The following is a 22,717-nucleotide window of genomic DNA, read 5'->3' on the forward strand; positions in this document are numbered from 1 at the left end:
TTAAGCAACCTGCCCAAGGATGCACAACTGAAATTTCCTGGGCAAAGCCAGAGTGGGAACCCAAGCATCAGTCCAGAGCTGCACCTCAGCCGTGCCTCTCCATTGCAACATGGATCTGGTTTGCCCTTGACCTTTGATGGATGCCATGGCTCCTGGGAAGGTGTGGGCATGAAGGGGACAGAGTTGGCTGCAGAGGATTTCAGAAGTTTAGACACCCAAGGTCTCCCATCCTGTAGTGTGTGGGGACCTTTTGCCTCTGACATTGGTGCCTGGACCTCACTTACCAGACACATTCATCCTCAGGGACTCTGTCATTTTATTAATCATGCTGGGTAGAAATCAGAGGTTTTTTTCCATCAAGAGTCTGAAAGCTCCATTTTCAGAAGATGCTTCTCATTGTACAAATGAACAGCCATCTTCTTATAAAGCATTCTGCTTTGAAATTCTGGGATGAAAGGGCTGGAGCACCAGTGATTGGAGTGGTGGTAGTAATGGGAACAATAATCATGATCATCATACTGCATGGTGATTTTATTTTTGAAGTTAGGGAGGGCTAATTAGTGCTCTCTGACTTTATGCTCAAACCCCATGCCATGCCCTTCCTAAAAGCCGGAATACTATCCGGCCGAGGAAAGTGGCTCATGCAGAAATAGGGCTTTGGAAAATTAATGCTCTCACCTTGATCTTTCTCTTCCCGGCCCTAGGCCTTTTGAAGATCTGGCAAAAATGCATTAATGCCACATAGGAGCCTCTGGGACCACCAGGGACTTCAATGTGTCAGAATCCAGGACAAATTCCGTAGCAGCTCAGGGTCACGTGTCTATCCTGCACTGCTGGCCTTGGGACATGGTGATTTCTGCTCTGCCCCAAATCCAGGGTAATCCCTCGCCTTGGGCAGGTCAGTAAGAGCCTCTGAAAGTAGTGTGTGCATAAAGACTCAGAGCCACCCATACGTGGGATGGGACAAAGGGGAAAAGTGGACTCCCATCCCCAGAGGACCACTCAGGCCAATCACACCGGGTGCTATCGGCCGCACCACCCCCTCTCCCTGATGTCTGCCTCCATGGCCGCTGGGAGCACAGGGGGTTGCCTGCAGGGCAGGCTGGGCAGTGAGAGACAGATGTTGCAAGATGCTCACATCAGTGGGCCATCCCTGTAGAGCTGCAGAAAAGCAAGGGAAATCTTAGCCAAAAGAGAAGGAACGGAGCCTTCCAAAGTGGGATATGATCTCCAGCCAGGAAACTCACGTAGGCATGCCCACCGTGGGGAAACCCTGGACAGAATAGGCAGGGTGGCCCTTCACCCTATGCCTTTCAGAATAAGTGCCCCATCTCGGTGCGTTCTGAATCCTCGAGAGGCGGCCCGAGGAACAGGTAGCACCTAAGGGGGGCTGGGTGGACTCCCTGCAGTCCTGTCCTGGTCACTCGGACTGCTGCAGCAAACACCACCCACCGGGGGCTTGGACAACAGAACGGTAGCTCTCACGGCCTGGAGCTGGGAGTCCAGGACTCTGTTCCTGGCAAGAGCCCTCTTCCTGGCTTCTTGCTGGGTCCTCACATGGCAGAGAGAATGAGCTCTGGTTTCTCTTCCCTCCTTGTAGGACCTCTCCCTCATAACCTCATCTAATGCCAGTCATCTCTCAAAGGCCCGGCCTCCAAATACCATCACACTGTGGGGGTTAAGGCTCCAGCATATGAGTTTGGGGGGGCACAAACATTCAGTCCCTAAGACCTCCCAACAATCATGAGGCAGATGTAACCATTATCCTGATTTTGCAGATGGGGAGGCGGGGTGATGTCACTGGCCTGAGGTTCGGCCAAGATCTGGATCTAGCAGCTGGCTCTTAACCACTGGGCTACCCTACCCCACAGGCTGACCAGGAAGCAGGCAGGTGCAAAACAAATGTGTCAGGACGTGGACGAGGTGAGCAGTCAAGTGGATTTTCTAACTCTGTCCCCAGAACTACATTTTTGCACTGGAAGTCCCATCTGGAAGCCTGGGGAGGGGGCTAATGTTCCGCAGTACCAATGATCGCAAACACCCCCTGCACACCTAATCCAGACCCTGCTAAGGTTGTGGCAGCCCCCGATGTATGTACCCCACGGGGAGGACCTGGGTGTTAGCCATAGTGGCCGAGAGCTATGCCTCTTACCCAGGACTTATCCTGGGCTGCCTCCGGGGCTGATAATATTCTCACATTACAGGACTGCTATGGGGAATAAATAGCTCAAATTCATAGATCACTTGACACATAGTAACTAGGTTATAATATCAGCTAGAATTAGTATATTTATAATCATCTTCATCATCAGTCTGGCAGAGAGTGGGCATTCAGTGATTTTCCGAATGAACGAATGAAGGAATGAATGAACAGCTGTGTAAGGTCAGTGATCACACTGTGCCCATTTTATAGCCAAGGCCAGTAGCCTGCCACTGGGTCTCCATCTCCTTCTTCCTTAAAAAAAATGTTGACGATGTAAAGAACATTTTTTTAAGAGTAATAGTTCCATATTAAAAATAAATTGCATAAGACATCTGGATTCTCATATCTGTGTCCTTATTTATGATTGCTTTGGTTAAAGTTTATAAAGAAAACCTGGCCTCAGACATATATGTAGTCAGGAAATAGTCTTTTCAGATAATCGTGAGCTTCTTGTTTGATACTACACTAAAATTTGACAAGTGGTAGTTTCCTAAACGTTAGTTGTAATGAGAAATTCCATATTCACACCTTTTGCCCTGTATTAAATTAAAATATATTGGTTTATCTTACTTTGGATGGCTCTTTCACCTATGCAGGATTTTTTAATTAACTTTTTAATTTTAATTCCAGTAGAATTAACATATAACAGCTTCATCGAGATATAATTCCCATGCCATACAATTCAGCCATTTAATGTGTGCGATCCGGTGGTTTTTGGAATATCCACATATATGTGCAACAATCACCACAGGGGATTTTAGAACATTTTCATCACCCCCAAAAGAAATTGTTCCCTTTAGCTGTCTCTCTCCTGTTTTCCTCAGCACCAGCCCCCATAGCCCTAAGCAATCAGCAATGTGCTCTCTGTCTCTATAGATTTCCCTACTCTGGACAGTTTGCATCAATAAACAGTACGTGGCCTTCTTTCTCTAGCATAATGTTTGCAAGGTTCATCCCTGTTGGTGGTGTATGAGTCAAAGCTTCATTCCTTTTTATGGCTGAATACTATTCCACTGTGTGGACCATGTTTGTTACCCACTTGCCTGTTGATGGACATTGGGGTTGTGTCCACCTTTTGGCTACTGTGAATCATGCTGACATGAATATGTATGTGCAAGTTTCTGTGTGGACCTTCCCTCCTCATTCTTAAGACCCCTGGTAGTTTATATCTTCCAAGTGGGCTCTCCCAAAGCCTGATAGCTTTTGACGTGGGAGTGTTTGATTGATTGGGTCAGCACAAAATATACAGTCCAAACTGGGACACTTGAAGGGGGAGATGGGGCATGGTGGACAATTACTCCAGGACAGCAGCCCCAGGCAGACTGGGACACATAAGGACACCCTGCTTGCTGAGAACCTCCCTCTGCAACACCCACCTCCCCCAGATGAGGCTGGCTGCCCCTCTCCCCATTTTCAAGCAACCTTTAATAGGGGATTCCCCAATCAGAGGGTTTAACAACTATCCCCCCTGGATGTTTGGGGCTTGAGATTTGGCCGCAGGGACATGGCAAATGTCCAACCTCGCCAGCCCCTAATCCCAAGTCCAGGTTCCAAAGGCATGTTTGTCTAGTCCAGGTTTTCTGGAACTCGCTGGAATGAAATAGAGAGCTTCCTGAGCAGACCTCACTTGCCTGATTCAGCAGTCACAGAATACATTCTGGCTAAGCGAGTGGATGAATTTAAGAATGACTGACCCTAAGCTGCTGGGCATTCTGCCCAAAGGGAAGCTGACCCAAATGTGCATGCGTCATCCTCTTCCTACCAAGCTCTCAGGGCACAGGTGGACTGACACCCCCCGCAGCTCTTAGCACATTCTTGTCTGCAGTAGGCAGGCACTCAATTCCTGTTGAGGAAGGTATCGTGCTTACGGACATGTGTGGATGTAGCACCTGGTCTCCGACAGTATTATTCTGCTGACTCTCTTCTGAGACTTGGACACAGTCCCTCCACAGCTGTTTACAGGATCATATGCTCCTGCAGGAAGAAAGTCTGGGAATATAGCTTCAGGCTGTAGCCCCTGAGAGCAGACAGAGCTTAGAACGGGGTTGGGGCTGAGCACCAGACAGGGGCCAGCAGATGGCCTTCAGAAGGTTGTCGATGGATAGTCACGCATTTGTGTCTTGTGCACCTGTTTATCATCCGAATCCCACCCTGAGCTATAAGTCCTATGAAGGTGGAGATCAGGTGTGTTTAACTTAACAAACTGGCAGCTGGGACCTTGCACAATAAATGCTTGTTGCATGAAGAAAAGGTTAATAAGTAGTTGATGCTGACCGTGGGCCTCTTCCTAATAATGGCAACCATGAGTGCCCAACACAGAGGAGCATTCCAGAGCTCATCTAATTTAACCTACTGAGGCACACCCCTTTACTTCCCACTTTCAAGATGTGAGAACCAGTCTGGGAAGTGACGTAACTGGTCTGACTTCATACAATGGCTAAGTGTTGGAGGCAGGACCTGAATTCCTTGTTTCTTAAACAAACAAACACGGTGTTCTTCTGACGACCATGGGCTTCCTCTTGTTGGATACAAGTGTCCATGCTGATATTGCAGATCTCTGCCATGGGTGAGTGGGAGGGGCTGCCGGGGGTGATGTGGGGAGGGATTCTAGTACAGTTGCTCCATGAAAAGAGATCCTGGATTGCTACCCTCACTTTATATAGCCGGGAGAAATGAAACTCCTCAAGCTCATTTGGGAAGCTGTGGGCCTGATTCAGCTTTTAAACACCTGGTCCAGACACGGCAGATCTGTGCTGCCTTCTCCAGAGCCTTTTGTTGGCTCCTGCAACAAAGGAGAGCTCGGGAGCACCAGACATCAAGCCCAGAGCCAGGAGTTGCTGTCTCCCAGGAGACTCGGCATTTGTCTGCTCTCTCAGTGAAGCCTTCAGAAACCCTGGAACGAAAAGCCGAGGAATCCTTGGCTCCACCCCACCCCCACCCCAGGTCAGAACTCAGCCAGAGATGCCCGTTAGGCATTGGTGAGGTAGGCATGGCTCAGGATGCACAGCGGGGGATGTGAAACCCACGTGGTATGTCTCTGTTCAGCCTGCTGATTCCAGATTTCTGTCCCCCTCTTTGACTAGAACATTTAGTGGGGATAGTAAAATTCCTCCCCAGACCATTGAGAAGAAGCTTGGCCTGTGCTCGGGCTTTCCCAGCCTTGCAGGGAAGCATTGACCTGCTCCATTACATTTGTCCAAAACGTATAGAAAACCGTAATAAACTGTAGCTTGAACTAAGACTGATTTATCTTTCTTGCCTACTAGAGAGTCTGTAGGTAAGTTCATATGGATGTCCACGATGCTGCAGAGGCCCAGACTGCTTCTGTCCATTTACTCTGGCGTTCTTGGCTTATAGCTTCCACCCACATACCTGCCACCTCAGGTTGACAACATGGCTGCTGCATCTCCTGCATCCCATCTGCGTTCCAGGCAGGAGTAAGGAGAAGAAGGAAGGCAAAAGTTGTGTGCTAGAGGGTCAGCCCTCTCCCAGAGAGCTTTGCGGGAAGTCCCATCAAGCAATGTCTGCCTGCGTGTTGCTGGCCAGGACTTTGTCACGGGCCACCCCAGGTATGAGAAAGGCTGGGATAGATGCAATTTTGGCCTGGCATATTTGTCACCAACCCCCCCCCCCCGCCCCCGCCCAACCACCACCGTAAGTTCTGTTAGTTAAGGATGAAAGGGAGAATGGATATCGGATGGTCAGCAGTGCGTAATTGCAGCCACACTCCCCAGAAGACTAAACAAAAGTGCACATTTCATATAAGCACAGTTTCAAAGGGGTGATTCGGGGACCAGCTGTACTATCTTTAAGAATATAATGGCCCCGAGCAATGGCTGGTACTCTTTGGATATTGCTGCCCTGAAACATGCTACCTACCAGGTTCTGCTTTTTGACATATTCAGAGAGTGGGGAATAGAATGGGGGAGAAGGGTTTTGCCTGAAGTGTCGTCCATGTGATACACTAAAGAGAGTCTTGGCTTTGACCAGCCGGGGCTGGATCACAGAGCCGTCCCTTCCCTGCTGGGTGATCTTGGACAATCCTCTTTGAACTACTTCTATGTACACACCTATGTAATCAGGCCTGAGATTCAGGCAGTGTGCCCAAATATTACGATATTACAATACTGAAATCTCTACATGCCAGTTGGAAACAGCCCCTGAACTTTCCCAGCACCACCTCATATTGCTTCAGCCCCTCACCCAGAACCCTGCTTGACTCCATGGCCATAAGCCAGCCTCCATTCCAGTGTTCAAGCTGCATAGTGCTTAATATTTTAAATGTTCAGCTCAGCTAGGATGATATTATCAACCTTTCTGCATTGTTGTGGTGGTTAAATGAGATTAGAAATGTAAACTTCATCATGGTGGCTGATGCTTATAGACTGGGGTGAATTTCAGGCCACACTGGAGCAAGCCAGCTGGGTATTTGCTCTGCATCAGGACACTCAATAAGTGACATGTCTTCCTCCCTCCTTGGCATGTTCCGGAAGCCTCTTCAAGCCTGAGAATAACAGCTTGGACAAGGCATCGTTAGAGGAAATGGCTTTTCTGCTTGATTACTCTCCAGATTGGCTGTGAGCATCCCTGATGTCACCTGAACTTCTGCCTGGGGAAAAGGGGTCTGATGATCCCTGGCCAAAAAAGGGGGCCATAGGAGGGCCGGAAGCTTTTTGGTGTGCTAAGACGTGGTCTCTCAGTAGATCTTAACTACTAATAAAACTCTTAAAGTTGATGGTGATGGTGATGATGATGGTGATGATGGAGTTGATGATGATGATGATGGTGATGATGATGATGATGGAGATGGTGATGATGATGATGGAGATGATGATGGTGATGATGGTGATGATGATGATGATGGAGATGGTGATGATGGAGATGGTGGTGATGATGATGGTGATGATGATGATGATGGTGATGGTGACTATGATGAAGATGATGCTCATGATGCTCATGATGATGCTCATGATGATGATGATTTTTCTTGACTAATCACAGCTTTCCCCTTTAGATAGAAGCATAGCTTCCAAAGATGCATTATCTGACCATGGCTATTGCTATGGGTAAGCAAATCACCCCCACTACCCAATTGTAGTTGGCAAGTGCCTGCCTCTGTGTTTCCAGCATTAGTCAGGTGCCTGACTCTTGGATGGGTGATGCAATCAGGTCCAGAGTCCTCCCAGCCTTCAAAGTCAAGAATCTCCCTAGAGTTTGGAGATAGGAAAGGTATGCAAACTCAGCATGCCTGCCAGAAAACATGCTCCTTCCTTTGAAACAGATTCTGGCATTGTCAAGTTTAGGGTCTCTGTGAGATTGAAATATAAACTATCTTCTTGAATCATTGACATATGTTGGTAAATTTAGGGGACTGTGTGAGTATCCAAGGTGTCACCTGTCCCTTCCTGTGTGAGCTCTACGTGTCCTCAGCCTCTATTGTCAGCGTGGCCATATCACTTGTTTTGGCCAGTGAAATGTGCGCAGAAGCGACACGTGTTCTTTCCCAGCAGAAGCTTTAAGGGCCACCGTGAGCTTCCACCATGACTCCGTGCCGTGTGATATGTGACTGGGGATGTTCAGGTAAGAGCAGCTCCTTCAGGTTGGGTCTCAGAATGAAGACAACATGTGCAGCAAAGCTGATGGCAACTGTTGGTGGTCATGAACAAGAACAAGAGACTGACCTTCGCTGGGTTCAGCCGTGGAGCTCTCTGGGGGTTGTCTGTTGATACAACATAATCTAGTCTTTGCTGACTGATGGGGCTTATGAATCAATTGGGAAGGGACATCAGTAGTGGAGATAACTGGCATCCAGAGACCAGCCAGTGGCAGCAACCACTCCCAGGTCAGACCTCCTTCCCTGTGCAGTCATCCCCGTCTCAGGAGCTTCTCCAGCAAGGCGCATTTGTTTCCAGGGAGCCTCACCCGCTGGTCCTTTCTGTATGTGCTCAGGGCTCATTCAGCAGGATGAACCCATTCTCTCATCCTCCTACTACCAGGTGTCAGAACTTTGGGTGCCAGAGAGAGACTCATCTCCCAGAACAGCCGAGGGTCTGATCTCCCATGTCCCTGGTTTCCCCTCCCCTCTTTTCCTTAATATCCAAATGAGCCCCATCCCCGGGTACTTCGTGAAGTCCAGCACCCCTTCCCTCTACCTCCCAAGGTCCAGTGTCTTCTGGAATATGGGAGAGGAAGGGGATTTTCTTCCCATCTTCTGGCTCCGCTGGCTCCACCCCCTGCCTCTCCCCCACCCTGACCTGCCCCACAGCAGAGACCCTCCCTGCTTCATCACATACTTTAACAGGATCACAACTGCCTTGGAGCAGAACCACAACGTGGGACAAAACCCTCAGACTTTGGTCTCAGCCATAGTTACGAGAAAATGTGAGGACTTAACTGGGCACTGTGGCCCCTCCCAGGGGCACCCCAGCTCCTGACCGGCTTCCCTGCATGCCTCTGCCCACCTCTGGACCTTCTCCTCTTCCCTCCAGCTGCAGGCTCCAAAGCTCCGGACTCCACACTGCCAAGGGACTGTGTTCAAATTGTCACTTTATTTTGCAATGCAAATTAATCCTCTTTCTCATCATCCTTGCCCATCTAAATAGAAGAAGCAAACCTGTCATCGCATTGAATCCCTAAAAGTCTTGAAATTGGTTTTTTTCCTCTATCCCAGGCCAGCTCAAATTCTTAGGCAGTCCTTTTCCCACCTGCCTTCAGAGTCCATCACTTGCTCAGACGGAGTGGAGGGAGCAACTTTTCCTCTTTCAGATACACGAGCCTGTTTGAATGGACAGGAGAGACCCGGCATTTTCTCGTGCTGGCCCTGGGCTGTGGGCTGACTGTCCTGTGAGTCACTTTGTCTGGGGGAGCCTCGGCTTCTCTCTCTGGCCCCTGACAGGGCAGCCTCGCTCTTGCACCCAGCTGGAGTTTGCAGCTCAGAAGTCAGGAGAGGGATTCCAAAGTCTGGGCACTGAACCTTCCCCACCCACAAAGGAAAAGCGACTTGGAGTTCATTCCCCACCCCCACCCCATCACAAGCAAGTTTTCTTGTGTGGGGGAGCTAGTAAGGTGGGGGCAGAGAAGATAGAGTGTGAATGCTTTAAAGGAACTTATAATAATTTTAATCAGCATTTTTCTTTCCCTTTAAAATCACAAACTTAGCTACTTAATCAAATGTCATGCTTAAGACACATTTACCTCCTTGGGAGAAAAATGAACAATGGCAGCTCAATTTGGCTTTGGATGGGTTTTAAAAATAGTCGACTCTGTGAAGGCCATTAGGTAAATGGCCTAAGAGAGCTTCAAAGAGGACCACCTGCAGGGGGTCAGCAGACTCCTTGGTTGGCAAAATAGGGCAGGGCAGAGGCGAGGGGGCTCAGAGAGACCAGTGTGCTGCAAGCTGATTCTAGGGTGTCAGGGTGCGGCTTGCTCCTGAGTGGGGGGTAGTGACCAGAAGTGGGGAGGGGACCAGGAGAGATTTCTATAGCGGCTACCTCTGAAGACTTCCCTTTTGCACTTGCTGAAGCTGGGAGGCCTCTGTGTGTGTGTGTGTGTGTGTGTGTGTGTGTGTGACAGTCTGTGTGTTGGGATGACATCTGCCCACCCTCCCAATTCCCAAGAGTGGAGGCAAATGAAAAGGTCAGAAATGTGAGATGGCCTCAAAGTACAAGAAATCAATTACATTAATGATGAAATAGAAGTCCTGGTTTTATTATTTTACAGCATGTAAAAAACGACAATGTTTTCATCAAGAGAAAAATATAAAAACAAACAGAATACCAGGTGGGTGCTTTCTCTGGAGGGAGCTGTGCCGTACTTATCAGCACCCAGAGGAAAAAGGGAACTCTAGTGTGCCCTAGTCCTTACTGATGCGCTCCGGCCTGGGTGGGACGGAGGGCAGGCCCCGCCCCCAGAGATGACAGAGGCCTGCGCTTGCTTGGTGAACAACTACTGTGCTCTTCAGACTCTGACTTCTCTTCTTACTTCTGCCAGCTTACTCCCTTGCTGTTTTCAGGACACACTCCTTTCTAGCCTAGCCAGGGTCCAGGGACCCCCAGGGGAATGTGGGTAGAACCCAAGGTGCCCTTATACATGGGTGGGGAAAAATGATACGTTTCTTCTTGCAAATTCCAACTGAAACCCAGCATTTCCTTCCATCACAAGCGTAGGCAACAGGCCGCAGGGGCACGAGGCCCCTGTGACCTGCTCTCAAACCCAGAACTTGCAGGCATCCCCCCATCACGTGACCGACATTTCGGCTGTCTCAAAATACCATTGCTGCATATCTCCACTTCTAAATGGCACTATGTTTTAAATCCACCCACTCATTACTTGACACAATATTAAAGAACACACATTGCTATTTCAAAAATTGGTTTTAATAGTTTGATGACACATTGCAAAATAACTGACTTCCTGATAACTCTTCCTAGTGCCCTTTAGCGTATGCATTTATAAACGTTCTGAGACAAGGTCCCCAGTTTGCACACGGTTGCTGAAGGGGTCTCTGGAACCAAGGGGATCAGGACGTCCCCCCACCCCCAGCCCCACCTGGCCAGGGGCCTACTAGAGGGTTGTTCTGGCTCCTGAAAGGGCCTCCCTCCTGCAGCACCCCCACGTTGTCCCGCTAGGTGGCAGCACTGTGGGCACCCCCTTCTCGGGACTGTCCTGGGCCCAGCCTGTTCTAGTACTTCCTGGTCCCCCGTGGTGGGGCTCTGTTCCCCCAAACTCCACAGGGAGTAGGCTCCGGGGGGGACATCATCCAGGAAGGGCCAGGCAGGCAAAGTGCTGACTCAGCCTGCTGCTTCTTTGAACCCTAATAGCGACGCTGTGTGTGAGGCCACCTCATTTACTCCCCACAAAAATGAAAGCGATTTTACAGAGAAGGAAACAGGTCAAGAGAAGTTAGATCAGGCACCCGGGCCCCCTCAGTGAGGAAAAGGGTCAGAGAAGTTAGATCAGGCACCCGGGCCCCCTCAGTGAGTAAACAGCACAGCCTTGTGTGCTCACCGCAAACCTTGGTTTCTTGCCCCCACGGTTCCTCGCCTCCTGTCTTTGCTGTCTTCGTGGGGAGGCAGGTCACCCGCACCTGCTGTCTGGGCGGAGTAGACCCCTACGGCTCTCAGAGACCCGAAGCCCAGGGATGAAGGGCCTGCCTGGGAGTCCAAGTCCCAGCCATGCAGGGCCTGGATCTGCCCCACCACAAACTGCCCCTTCTCAGGGAGGCCAGACCAGCCAAGTGGGGTCTCTGTGCTGACCTCACAAGACTGGGGTGATTCCAGAGCTTGGCTAAGGGAGGCCGCTGCATGGGTCGGATCTGGTGTTAGTTAACTTTCCTTCCAATCCCGGGCCCGCTTCCGCGCTTGCCACAGAAGAGCTGCGCCAGGTGATCCCTAAGGCCTGCGATTCTGCAGCGCCCTCGAGGGCACCGAGTGGACAGCCAGGCCTTTGCGGGCGGTTTCCCGGGTGGGCAGAGCGGTTCGCTCTAGGTCACTTATCTCAGCGAGAGGCCCGCTTGTAGGGCCCCTCCTCCTCCAGCCACTGTCCTGCAAATACAGCCTCACCCGGAAGGCAAGGGGAAGTGTTGGGATGGGAACGGGCCGGGGTACCGGCTGCGGCGGGAGTCTGGGAGGCCGAGGACTCAGAACTCTCAGGGACTCCTCGGGAGCGAGGGCCTGGCCGAGCAGCGGCTGCTGCCTGACGCTCAACCCCGGGGGCTGTGGGAGCCTGGACATTCAGGTCCGGGCTGGGTTGGGGCAGAAGGTGCTAAGCTCTGACCTGGGACGCCGGGGCTTCTTCCGCCAGGGCCCAAGGCTGGGGGCCGGGGAGGCGGGAAGAGAGGGACCCCTAGTAGCGGACCCTCCGGCTTCCCAGACTCTGGCGCGCCTCTGGTGCAGCTCCGCCTGGAGGAAACTTTCTGCGCAGCCTCTCGCTCCAGGCGCCCCCCACCAGTGCTCCCTCGGGAACGCCCCCTCCCCAAATTAGCGCTCCAGGTCCACCGGGCGCACCCGTAAATGGGTCGGAACCTCGAACTGCTTCGCAGGCCATCCGGTTACCGTGGCAACACCATCCGGCGGCGCCCAGCGGCCCAATCCGAGCCCGCGGCCTCTCTCGAGCCTTTCCCAAGGTGGGGAGTGGGACGAGGCCGGGGATGGGGAAGGGGCGGCCGGGGACCCCGCCTGATGTGTCGCCTGGGCCGGGCACAGCCCCGCGCGGCGAGGCGGGGCAGAGAGCGGCAGCCGGCGCGGGGCAGGGGGCTCGGGCTCCAGTTCGAGGGGCGGGGAAGGCGGGTGACGTGAGCCGGGCCGGGCGGGCGGAGTTGGGACCCGCTCGCGGAGGCGGGGGCGAGCGCTCGGAGAGGCAGACGCGCGGAGGGAGGCGGCCGAGCGGCGCGGGCGGCTCTGCGGCGGGCGCGGTGGGCGCGGGCGGCGGGGCCCCGGGATCCCCGCGCGCCTCCTCGGCGCGGCGCCGCCGCCGCGCGTCCCCACGCCCCGCGCTCCACGGCGCCCTCGCCCCGCGCGCCTCCCGCGCCCGCCTCCTGCCGGCCTCCGGCGCCGCGGCCGTCTGCAGAGCGAGCGCTCAGACGGAGCCCCCGGCCAACTTGAGCGGTGCCGGCCGGCGGCGCACCCCCGGCACAGCCCCCTGACCTGGCGGCGCGCGGAGGCGACCCGCGCGTCCTTCCGCGTCGCCGCCGCCCGCACCCCCGGACCGCGCCGCCCCCTCGGCGCGGGGCTCGGACCGGAGGCGAGAGCCGCGCCACGAGACACGCACCGTGCGCGGCGGCGCCGCCCGGCCTCCCTCCCCACCGCCCCGGAGGGCGAAGCCGCGTCTCCTCCGACTCTCACCGCGCGGCCGCAGCGCCGGAGCGCGCCCCTCCCGGGCCGGCCGTGGGCGCCCCTGCCTCGCTGCCGCCTTCGCTGGCTCGCCCCCGGAGGGGCGACGAGCCCCGCGCCCCGGCCGGAGGATGTGCGCCCCCGCGGGCCGCCCCGCCTGAGCCATGCACCCCAACGGCGGCGGCGCGCCGGCCGGCATGGAGCCCCGCGCGGCCGCGCTCTGACTCGCTCTGCGCCCCGCGGCCGGCGGGCGGCGGGCGGCGGGCGGCGGCGGACCGAGAGCCAGAGACCGGCGCCGCGGGACGGAAGCGAGCGGGCGCGGGCGCCGCGCAGATGGCCGGGGCGAGCAAGGTCTGAGGCTCCGCTCCCCGAAACGTGACCATGTGGATTCAACAGCTTTTAGGACTCAGGTGAGCGACCCGGCCAGCGCCGGGGTGCGTGTGGGTGCGTGGGTGCGTGGGTGCCGGGCTGGGCTGAAGCGGCGCTCTCCTCAACGTTGCAAATAAAGGGACCCCTCCCCGCTAGCTGCCGGAAGGGGCCCCGGGAGCTCGGTCGGGTGCCAGTTCGGAGCTCGGAGCTCCGCGGCCCCGCAGGGAGCGGCCGGCTCTCGCGGGCTGCGCGCGTCTGGGTCCGGCCAGCGGCGCCCGCCCCAGCTCCCGGTGCAGCCGGGCTGGCCGGGGCGAGCCCGCGGCTCCCGGCACCAGCAGCGCAGTGTCCTGGCCTGCCGCCCCGGCGCGCCTCCTCCCCGGGGCCCGGCGGGCCGTAGACCCGGGGCGGGGGCCGGGGCTGCCGGAGAAAGCTAGAGCTCCCCGGCTCCCGGCTCCCGGCTCCCGGCGAGAGCTTAGAAGGCGGAGTTGGAGGAAACCAAAATCAAACAGCCACTCCGCCCTCCCTTTCCCTTCCTCGGGGCCCCAGGGCTGAGCAGGGGCCTCCCGGGCTCCCAGCTGCCGATCCAGCTGTTTGCCGGTGACCTCCGGGCCCGACGGGCGCGCACAGCTGGCGGGCAGCTGGGGCGGGAGACGCTGGGGCTCTGGGGGAGCGCGGGCGGGCACCCCCCACCTACCCACTCACGCAAACACCCGCGGGAGTGCCCCGGGGCTTGTCTGAGTCCGGACTCCAGGGCCAGCTGGAACCAGGGGGTCGAGCCCGGAACTCGGCGCCAGGGGTACACAGGAAGACCCTTTCCGGCAAACTTTGCCTGCTTGCTGTGGAGCTCGGGCTTTCAGCCCGTGCCTGGGGCGGCGTAAAGCTCAGCAGTGCATAGTTGTCTCCTTGGCGGGGCAAGGTGCTTCCAAACCGTCGCCCGCCTGCCAGGGGGCTTCGCGGAGCTGGTGCGTTTTTGGGTCCCGGGTTGCAACCGAAAGCAAGGAGGACATTGGCGGAGGCGGAGAAAGCGGTGCGGTTCTCGAGTTTGTCCACTGGGATGCACTGCGCTCCCATGTTGGGGAGGAGAAGGGCCCCGAGGTGCTGGAGCGGCTGCCTGAGCCGCCCCCACCGCCGCCCCATCAAAGCTGGGGGGAGTGAGCCGAAAGGAGAATCAAGTGCGCGTCCTGATTTTGAGAAATCAGAAGAGGACAGAGCGCGCCACGCGTTCTCTAGCTACCTTTGATTTATGAGACAATCCCCCATCCCCGGGGTAAAGACTGTTTAAAACATCTAGTGAAAATTGTCAAATGTTATCCGCCTTTTTCTGGAAAGCGGCATTCCTTCTCCTGGTGGCTGGGTCTTGTTTGCCAGTGTGGGCTTTAAAAGGTTAATGGTGAAGCGGATCCTGTTGGGTATCGGCGTGGCCTGAATCGATATAGTGTGTTTGGACTAGATAAGGTTTAGGCTCCCTGTTCTGGGACACAGACAAAATGGAGCTAGGGCAGCCTTGCCTGGTGACCCCTCCAGGTGCCCTGCCATGGCGCCTCTCAAGGCTCAGCCAGCCCTGGAGGCCCTCTGGAAGGATCAGGAGGTCCCAGCCCTGGTTCTGGGAGCACCTTTGGCTCCCAGATGCTTCCCGAGCTACTGTCTGGCCGCTTGGTTCCTGACTGACTGCTGGCAAGTTACAGGTTTTTCTTTTTTTTTATTACTAAGTTGCTAGATTGAAAGATTAGTACATTTTGATAAGGGGAAGAGAAGAGTAAATACCGTGGAAAGAAACCTCTCTGTTGTTCAAAATTCACTAAAACAGTTCCTCTAAAGCATCCCCAAGTGAGATCTCCTTGGGATTTTGCTGTAGGAAATAGTTCTGTTGGTGATTTTGAAGTTTGACCTTTTGCTTTTTTTTTTTTTCCTTTGGTGTTAGCACAAGAGATTTTCTGTGAGTGTCTCTAAGGACGAGCTGTCACCTATCTAGGAGGCTGACAGGAGAGAGATCTGTCATATCTGTGAGGGCCATCCCCTGGCCAACACAGGTGTCTTGCCGGGAGGGTCTGTGTTGTTTTCCCATCACACCAGGCAAGGGTAACGGTAGCAAAGTCAAAGCTTGCTCCAGACCTGGAAATGCACTTCTTCCTTGAAGAAAGCCCGTCAGCTTTGCTTACAAGCCACACTCTGGCTCCCCGGGTGAGCCCTGCACATCCTGCTGCCCGGCTTCCAACCTGGTTTCTCGGACAGACACCGAACCTAGAGCCCGGGTCTGTGGAAGGCTGCTCTGAGCATCACCGGAGCAAGAAGCCCTCCGCTCAGGCTCCTGAGGCAAAATCTGGGCTTGGTTTTTTGCTCCTGCGTTTGACCGGAGCTGTGCATGGAGCCCTTTTCTTCTCACGAGGCAGAAAGAGACTGAGTCTTGTTTTCATGCCTTTTTGGTGGTAGTTGTATCAAAGCTCCAAGCACGGATAAAGGTATCTCTCGAAGGCAGCCCAGTAGCTTGACCAGCTGCTTTGGAGCTCAGACATAAACGAGCACCGAGCCCAGCTTGGAGGGGCGCTTACTCAGCACGCAGCAGAGAGTGTGGCTGCCTCGTTGTTTAAGTGGCCTCGGAGTCCGCAGCTTCGTCAGGGGCTGGGAGCGTGCAAGGCATTTGCTAGATGTGCTCAGGCGTGCCACGGCGAGCCAACGCCACGCTTCTTCCCAGGCCGTGCTCCTGGGGGTCGCTCTGTCTGTTCTCCCACCCACCAAGGCCCTGGCTGTGTGCGTCTGCTCGGGGGTGGGTGTGTAACAAAGTGCTGGGACTCTCTTCCTTCGCGGGTGCTTCGCAGTCCCCCCGAGCTCGGGCCATGCGCGCGGTACCATGTTTGGGCCTCACCACATGGGCCCAGGGGGTGGGCTGTCACCATCCCCGCCTCTAAAGTCCAGCAGCTGGGGCTGTGTGGAGGCTTTAAGAGGATGGACGGAGTCAGGCGCTCTGTCCACAGACATCGCCCTCCTGGTGAAGCCTGGCTCGTGCCCCTTTCCGACGGCTGCTACCAAATTGATTGCAGCCGGAATCCATCGAGGGTCAGCGGCTGGGAAGCTCATCAGCGACAGTGATGCTGGAGTAAATGGCCGTTCTGAGAGGCAGCTCAAATCTTTCCACCGCTGAGGCGCGGCCCCCTCCCCTCAGGCCACGCCCACCCAGGGGATCCACTGTCCAAGCGGAGGAGGGGCTGGTGGGCTCCTCCTAGTTGGTCCCTTCTGTTGATTTACTGTAATCACCTGCTTCCTTCTCTTCTGTGCATCCAAGCTGGCGGTAAGCAGGGAGCAGGGCAAGCCAGCTCACAAGCAGAGACAGCTCCACGCCTCCCCGAGACGTCTGTCTCCGGAGGGGGACAGCCTGCTTCCCCACTGCGCCCTGCATCCTCTTAGCTGGGGTCGTTCAGGTGTCAGCGGCCGGGTGGCAGCCCAGCTGGCCTCGCCATCCCCCAGCCCACTGGCCTGGGCGCCATCAAGATGTCTGGCACAAGTGGGTCCGGCGTGCTTCCTGATGCATTTATCTCCCTGGGCTTCTTGTGGGAAAACTCCGCTGCCCAGCCATGTGGATAAAAGCTGCCCCTTAGGTCATGATGAAGTGGTAAAGAGCAAACCCCAACCCACCCATGACTGCCGGGCCTTCCAGAGCCCAGGGGCTCCTGTCTGGGGTTATGTAAGAGTCATCCGCTTTCCATATGCGTGGTTGCCAAGTTTTCTTCAAAGGGCTACAAGTCAGTAGAGACCAAATTGATGTAAAGATTAGCTTGGAAAGCCAAATATATCCTTGATCTAGATTTTCATGTTTGAAGTCTGGCTCGAGAGGGTTTCTCCTGCCCGATGCCAGTCAGACACGAGGGGGAGGCAGGAGCCGGGGCTTGCTGGAGCTGGAGCAGACAAGCCGTGGGGCCCACTGACTCTCTTTCTCTAAGACCCCCTTCCAGGAATTCAAAGGAGTCGGTGAGTCATAAGGCCGCCGAGTGGGGAGTGGCACTTACGTAACTCAGATTAACTCTCAGTTAATAGAAAGTCAGAGGCTGCAGTGTCCCCATGTCAGAGCTTCGGGGGCCCCGGTGTGTGTGGGGGGGCCCGGCTCCCCGAGTTCCTTATCCACGTCAGGGTTGGAGCAGAGCTGGTTGCCTGGGGGAGGCCTGGCTTCTCCAGCCCCCTCCCCTGGGGCAGGGCCCTGTACTCCAGCAATCAACGAGAAGCAGTGGGATTATTTCTTCAATGCCAGGTCCCCGATGCCCCTTCCAGAAGAGGGTGCAGGATTCATTCCCTGCTGCTGCTGGGGGGTGGGGGGCAGCTGCCTCATTGTCTCCCAGTAGCCTCTGGACAGGTCGAGTTAATAATTGGGATGCCTGGCAGGTGCGGAGAAGTGGCCGGGTGAGCTGTACAAGGGCCCTGGGGACAGTGAGAAGCCAGAAACCCAGCATTCCTCGGTGGGTGTCTTCATCATTATGAGGATCTCCGACATGGCTGAAAGAGAGCCCAGAGCAGGGGCGGCATGTTGGGAGTCGTGTGCTGGCAGAGGCCAGGGTCCTGCTGCTGGACCAAGGGGACCTGGTGATGGCGGGGGAGGGGCTGGGGCTCGTATTTGCTTTTCCATCCCCTGCATGCGCTCTGCAGAAGGGTGTCACTTTATTTCCTCATCCCCTCTGCTCCCCCCCAAGAAAAGGTTGGTGGCAGCCATGCTGGGCCCATCTGTGCGTCAGCCTTCCCAGCCTGCCCTTCACTGTGCTCGTTCTGTCCACTCACTGGGACGCTTGCCATTTGCTGCACTTTCCCTTGGGTGGCCAGCCAAGGAGGGCTGGCGTGGCAGGGCCCACTGCCGCTCTGCCCTCTCCCACCGTTTGCAGCCCCATGTGGGCAATTGCCTGGGCTGTGTCGCCTGCCCTCCCCGTGCGTGACCTCAGGGGCTTCTGGAATGGGGCCGCATCAGGACCTTGTAGCTGGCAGTGGAGACCCAGGGGATGTGTCCACCGGAAACCTGTGTTCAGGCTTCCTCTTTGACCCCGAAGAGGAGCCCTGGTCTCTGGACCGTGGGCTCATGAGGGCAGGGACTGAGTCTCATTCTTCATCAGCTCTTGAGAAGAGTGTGTGGTGCAGTCAATGCTCAGGAGATGTGTGTGCATGAGTAGATGTGTCTGCCTGGCCCAGAGCCCTGGCTTCGTCAAGTCTTGCCCTGTGGTTACTTGTCCTGAACTCCACACTGAGGCTTAGGAAAGGAATTCCCCACCGGGGCCCACCCTATGTTTAGGCCCTGTCCTGCCCCAAGTAGATATACCACTTCTTCCACCCGACTGCTGGTGATCACGGTTCCACCATTAGAGGTTCTTTCCTTTGCTGTGAGATTTAGTCCCGACTGGAATGCAGACGTGTTTAGGAAAAACAATCCTGTTGAACTCTTTCAGTCATTCTCCTGAATGCTAATAGGAGTGAAAGTATCTGAGTTTTAAGTGTCTTGGAGGCAGAATGGGTATGGATGGTTAGAGAACGTGAAGGCAGGGGCACAGGTGTGGTCATGGGATTGAGGGGAAAAGGTACCATCAAGGGAGGACAAGGAGATGTGGGGTGAGGCTGGCTTGGGGCCAAATGCAAACTATTGGCTTTACAGTTGGACTGAGTTCTCCCTTCCCTTTGGCTTTCCCGGGCACTGGGACAGTTCATACACCTACCCGGGACTAGGAAAAGGTTAACTCGAGACACAGCCAGTTCGTTTGCAAGAGAAAGTTCTGGTCAGTGTGCGAGCACACAGGTGGGCAGGGAGGTAGATGCTGAGGACAGGCAGTGACATATCTCTGGCACCTTTGCTCCTGTCCCAGATGTGAGCTACAGAATTTGCACGGTAGTCAGATAAAACATGTCTCCTCTTTATACACGTTGAGGTTTAACTGACCTACAACATTATATTAGCTTCAGGGGCACAGCATAACGATTTGCAAGATGATCGCCACGGTAACATGTATTTAGCATCCATCCCTTCACACAGTTACAGAATTTTTGTGTGTGTGTGATAAGAACTTTTAAGATCTGCTCTCTTAGCAACTTGCAAGTATGCAAAACAGGCAGCAGGCTGGGGCTTGCTGGGATGGGGGGGTGGGGGGTTGGCAAAAGGGGTGAAGGAGGTCAAGAGGTAGATTTGCAGTTATAAAATAAGTAAGTCATGGGGGTGTCAGGTACAGCATGGCGATTCTAGTTAATCACACACGTCCGCTTTAAATGTCTATGCCACGTAGAGAGGATGCTCTGATCTCTGATTTCATTCATTTCATCCACACCTTTAACTCACTGCTCAATTCTTGCATGCCTGGGGTTGGCTGACCCCGAGCAGATGCCATGCAGACCCAGAAATGAGTGGGTTTCTGCCCTTGAAGACCCTGCTGTCCAGTAATGGAGGGGGGGATATGTGTGGGGATAAAAATACTGTTATCAAGAGTGGAGACCAGCAGTGTCCAATCGAAATATAACATGGGCCACATTTGGGGTGCTCAGTAGCCTCATGGGGTTGCTGGTTGTCATATTGGACACTTTCCTGGGGAAACACAGAAGTGAGAAAAGTAAATGTTTTGGAGCCTGCCACCCCTCCTTCCCACCAATGTCAAGCTTGGCACCGTTGCTGGTTAGTATGAGCTCCGAGAAGGGCCAGGCTGGCCAGCACTCCTCCTCATTCAACAGTGGACATTTGACATTTGTTGAGTGCCAGACCTGTGCCTGGTCGTGCCAGTTCCAGAGGTGGAACATCGAGCCAGGTTTGGGGCAGCAGCTGCCTCCTTCAGGGGCCAGTTGTCTCAAGGCAGGAGATGGCTGGCCTGCAAGCAGGTTGTTCACACCTTCTGGAGTGGTTCCCACACTGGGTTGTAATGAAGCACTTTGGGGAACTTGAGGAGGGAGGGACAGAGCCTGCTCACTTATAGCAGAGGTGTCAGAGGCCGGGGGGACAGTCAGTGGAGGGGGAAGACCAGCACATGGAAGAACAAGACAGAAGCCAGGTCACCTTCCAGAAGGGAGAGCTGACCTCCTAGAGGGACGGTTCCAGGGTCCTGCCCCAATGTGCCCCAGAGCCAGCACCCTGGGATAGACCTCCCAGGGGCTCCTCTGGCAGCAGACTCGCACCACATCTGACCTGAGGGCAGGGCCTTCATCCTCTCCCCTGCACTCAGCACTTATCACCAACATGATGCTCAGCGTCTGTGCCACCCTGGGCCTCATGGGAGGAGGAAAGATGGTAATTGCTAAGGTCTGATTCCAATGGAGACATTTAGGAATATTGTTCCAGACATAGGTGTGTGTGCCTGTGTGTACGAGTGTGTACGTGTGTGTGGTGGACACTTTGGGGACCAATGGGTATCAAAGCACCTATATTAGGAGCTCCAACTCCAGCTGAAGAGACCAGTTTTTAAAACAAAACTCCTGCAGAAGGAGTGTTCACACGATTGAGAGTCTAAATAAGAAAGGATGGAGCATGCCACATCCAAACCTGGCTGCTGACAAACAAACAAAAAACAAAAAAAACTTAAAATATTAGCACACAAAATTCAACAATATATACAAAGAAGCATATACCATGGCCAAGTGGGGTTTACTCCATGGATGCAGGGATGGTTCAATATTTGAAAATCAGTCACGGCAATCTATCAAATGAAAGGCTAAAGAAGAAATATCATAGGATCCTCTGCATTTGATAAATTCAACACCTATCCACGAGAAGGACTGCCAGAAAAGCAGAAATAGAGGGGCATTTCCTCAGCTTGATAAAGAACATATACAAAAGCCTACGACTACGTTCAGGCTTCATGCTGAGAACTAGAAGCTTCTCCCCCTGAGGTCAGGAACAAGCCAGGGATGACACAGGAAGAAAAAAGCAATAAAAGACATCCAGAAAGGAAGAAATAGAACTGTCCCTGTTTGCAGATGTTGTGATTGTCTACATAGAAAATCTCATGTAATCTATTAAAAAAAAACCAAAACAAAACTTCTAGAACTAATGAGTGAGTTCAGGGAGGTTGGAGGACACAAGATAAATGTATAAAAATGAATTCTATCTCCATCTGTTAGTAATGAACCCATGGACACTGAAATTTCAAAAATGCAGTGCCATTTTCAATCACCCCCAAAATGAAATATTTCAGTGTAAACCTAACAAATCGTGTTATGCTGATGACTCGCATGCTTGGAGGTATGTGGCGCTGGTGGAGGAGATGCAAGAAGGTCTACATGATGGAAAGCCATACCATGTTCATGGATGGGAAGACTCAAGGAAGACGGTCACTTCTCAAACTGATATAGAAGTTTAACACAATTCTAGTCAATATCCCAGCAAAATATTTGCATGCATAGGTAAGGTTATTCTAAAATGCATATGTGAAGGTAAAGGGACTAGAAATACTAAAACAGTTTTGATAAAATAATAAAAGAATAATAAAATGAGAGGAATCAGTCTGATGATCAAACAGTATGTAGCTGTCATATCGAGACTGTGTCACATTGATGGAGGGATAGATAGATCAACAAAACAGAAAAGAGAATCTGCATACACACTCCCACAAATATGCCCAGCTAATTTTGGATAAAGGTGCTAATCCAGTGGAGGAAGGATAGCTTTTTCAACAAATTGTACTGGAACAATAAGACAGTCACAGCCAAGAGCAAAGAAACAACAAGAACCTCAATGTTAAATCTCATACCTAATACAAAATTAGCTTGAAATTGGTCATATAATTAAATGTAAAATGTAAAACTAGAAAGATTTTAGAAAAGAAAAAAAGAAAAACAAGTAGAAGGTATTCAAGTGGTGCGAACAGGCAGGGAGCTCTTTGACTTGCCACCCAGAGCATGATCCATAAAAGGAAGAAACTGATAAATTGGACCTCATCAAGATTTTATAATTTTTTTCTGTGAAAAACTCATCCAAGAGGGTAAAAAGACACTACAGAGTGGGAGAGAATATTTGCAAACCGCATACCTGGCGAAGGACTAGTATCCAAAAAACAAACACCTCTCAAAACTCAACCCAGCTAGAAACAGGTGAAAACCATGAAGGGACATTTCACCAAAGAGGGTAGTCGGGTAGTCAGAAAGCACATGGAAGGATGTTCAGCATCGTTACTCATTAGAGAAATGCAGATTAAAACCACAACCATCACTACTCATCTATGAGAGCGGTGAAAATAAACAATGCTGACAACACTAAGTGCTGGCAAGGACGTGGAGAACCTGGGTCCCTCACATGCTGCTGTTGGGAAGGTAAAATGGGACCATGTAGTGGAGCTTTTCACTCCTGGGCATTTCTTTTTTTTTTTTTTTTTTTTTT

At 53.4% G+C, this 22,717-nt stretch overlaps 1 protein-coding gene across 6 annotated transcripts in view; it reads left to right on the plus strand.

The window, feature by feature from the left end:
- Positions 1 to 13,208: 13,208 nt before the first annotated feature.
- Positions 13,209 to 22,717, plus strand: part of AJAP1 (adherens junctions associated protein 1) — a 128,255-nt gene continuing 118,746 nt past the window's right edge. For 4 of the 6 annotated variants that reach the window (XM_081817354.1, XM_081817355.1, XM_081817356.1 and 1 more), the window contains exon 1: positions 13,221 to 13,442. In XM_081817354.1, coding sequence (XP_081673480.1) covers positions 13,414 to 13,442 — 29 coding nt within the window. In that variant the 5' untranslated portion in view covers positions 13,221 to 13,413. Of the gene's footprint in view, positions 13,443 to 22,717 lie in introns of all 6 variants that reach the window. The other 2 variants (XM_081817353.1, XM_081817359.1) reach the window with 2 other exon arrangements.

Source organism: Leptonychotes weddellii, chromosome 4 (assembly GCF_054177405.1).
Source record: "Leptonychotes weddellii isolate Sample4059 chromosome 4, ASM5417740v2, whole genome shotgun sequence".
NCBI classification, from domain to species: domain Eukaryota; kingdom Metazoa; phylum Chordata; class Mammalia; order Carnivora; family Phocidae; genus Leptonychotes; species Leptonychotes weddellii.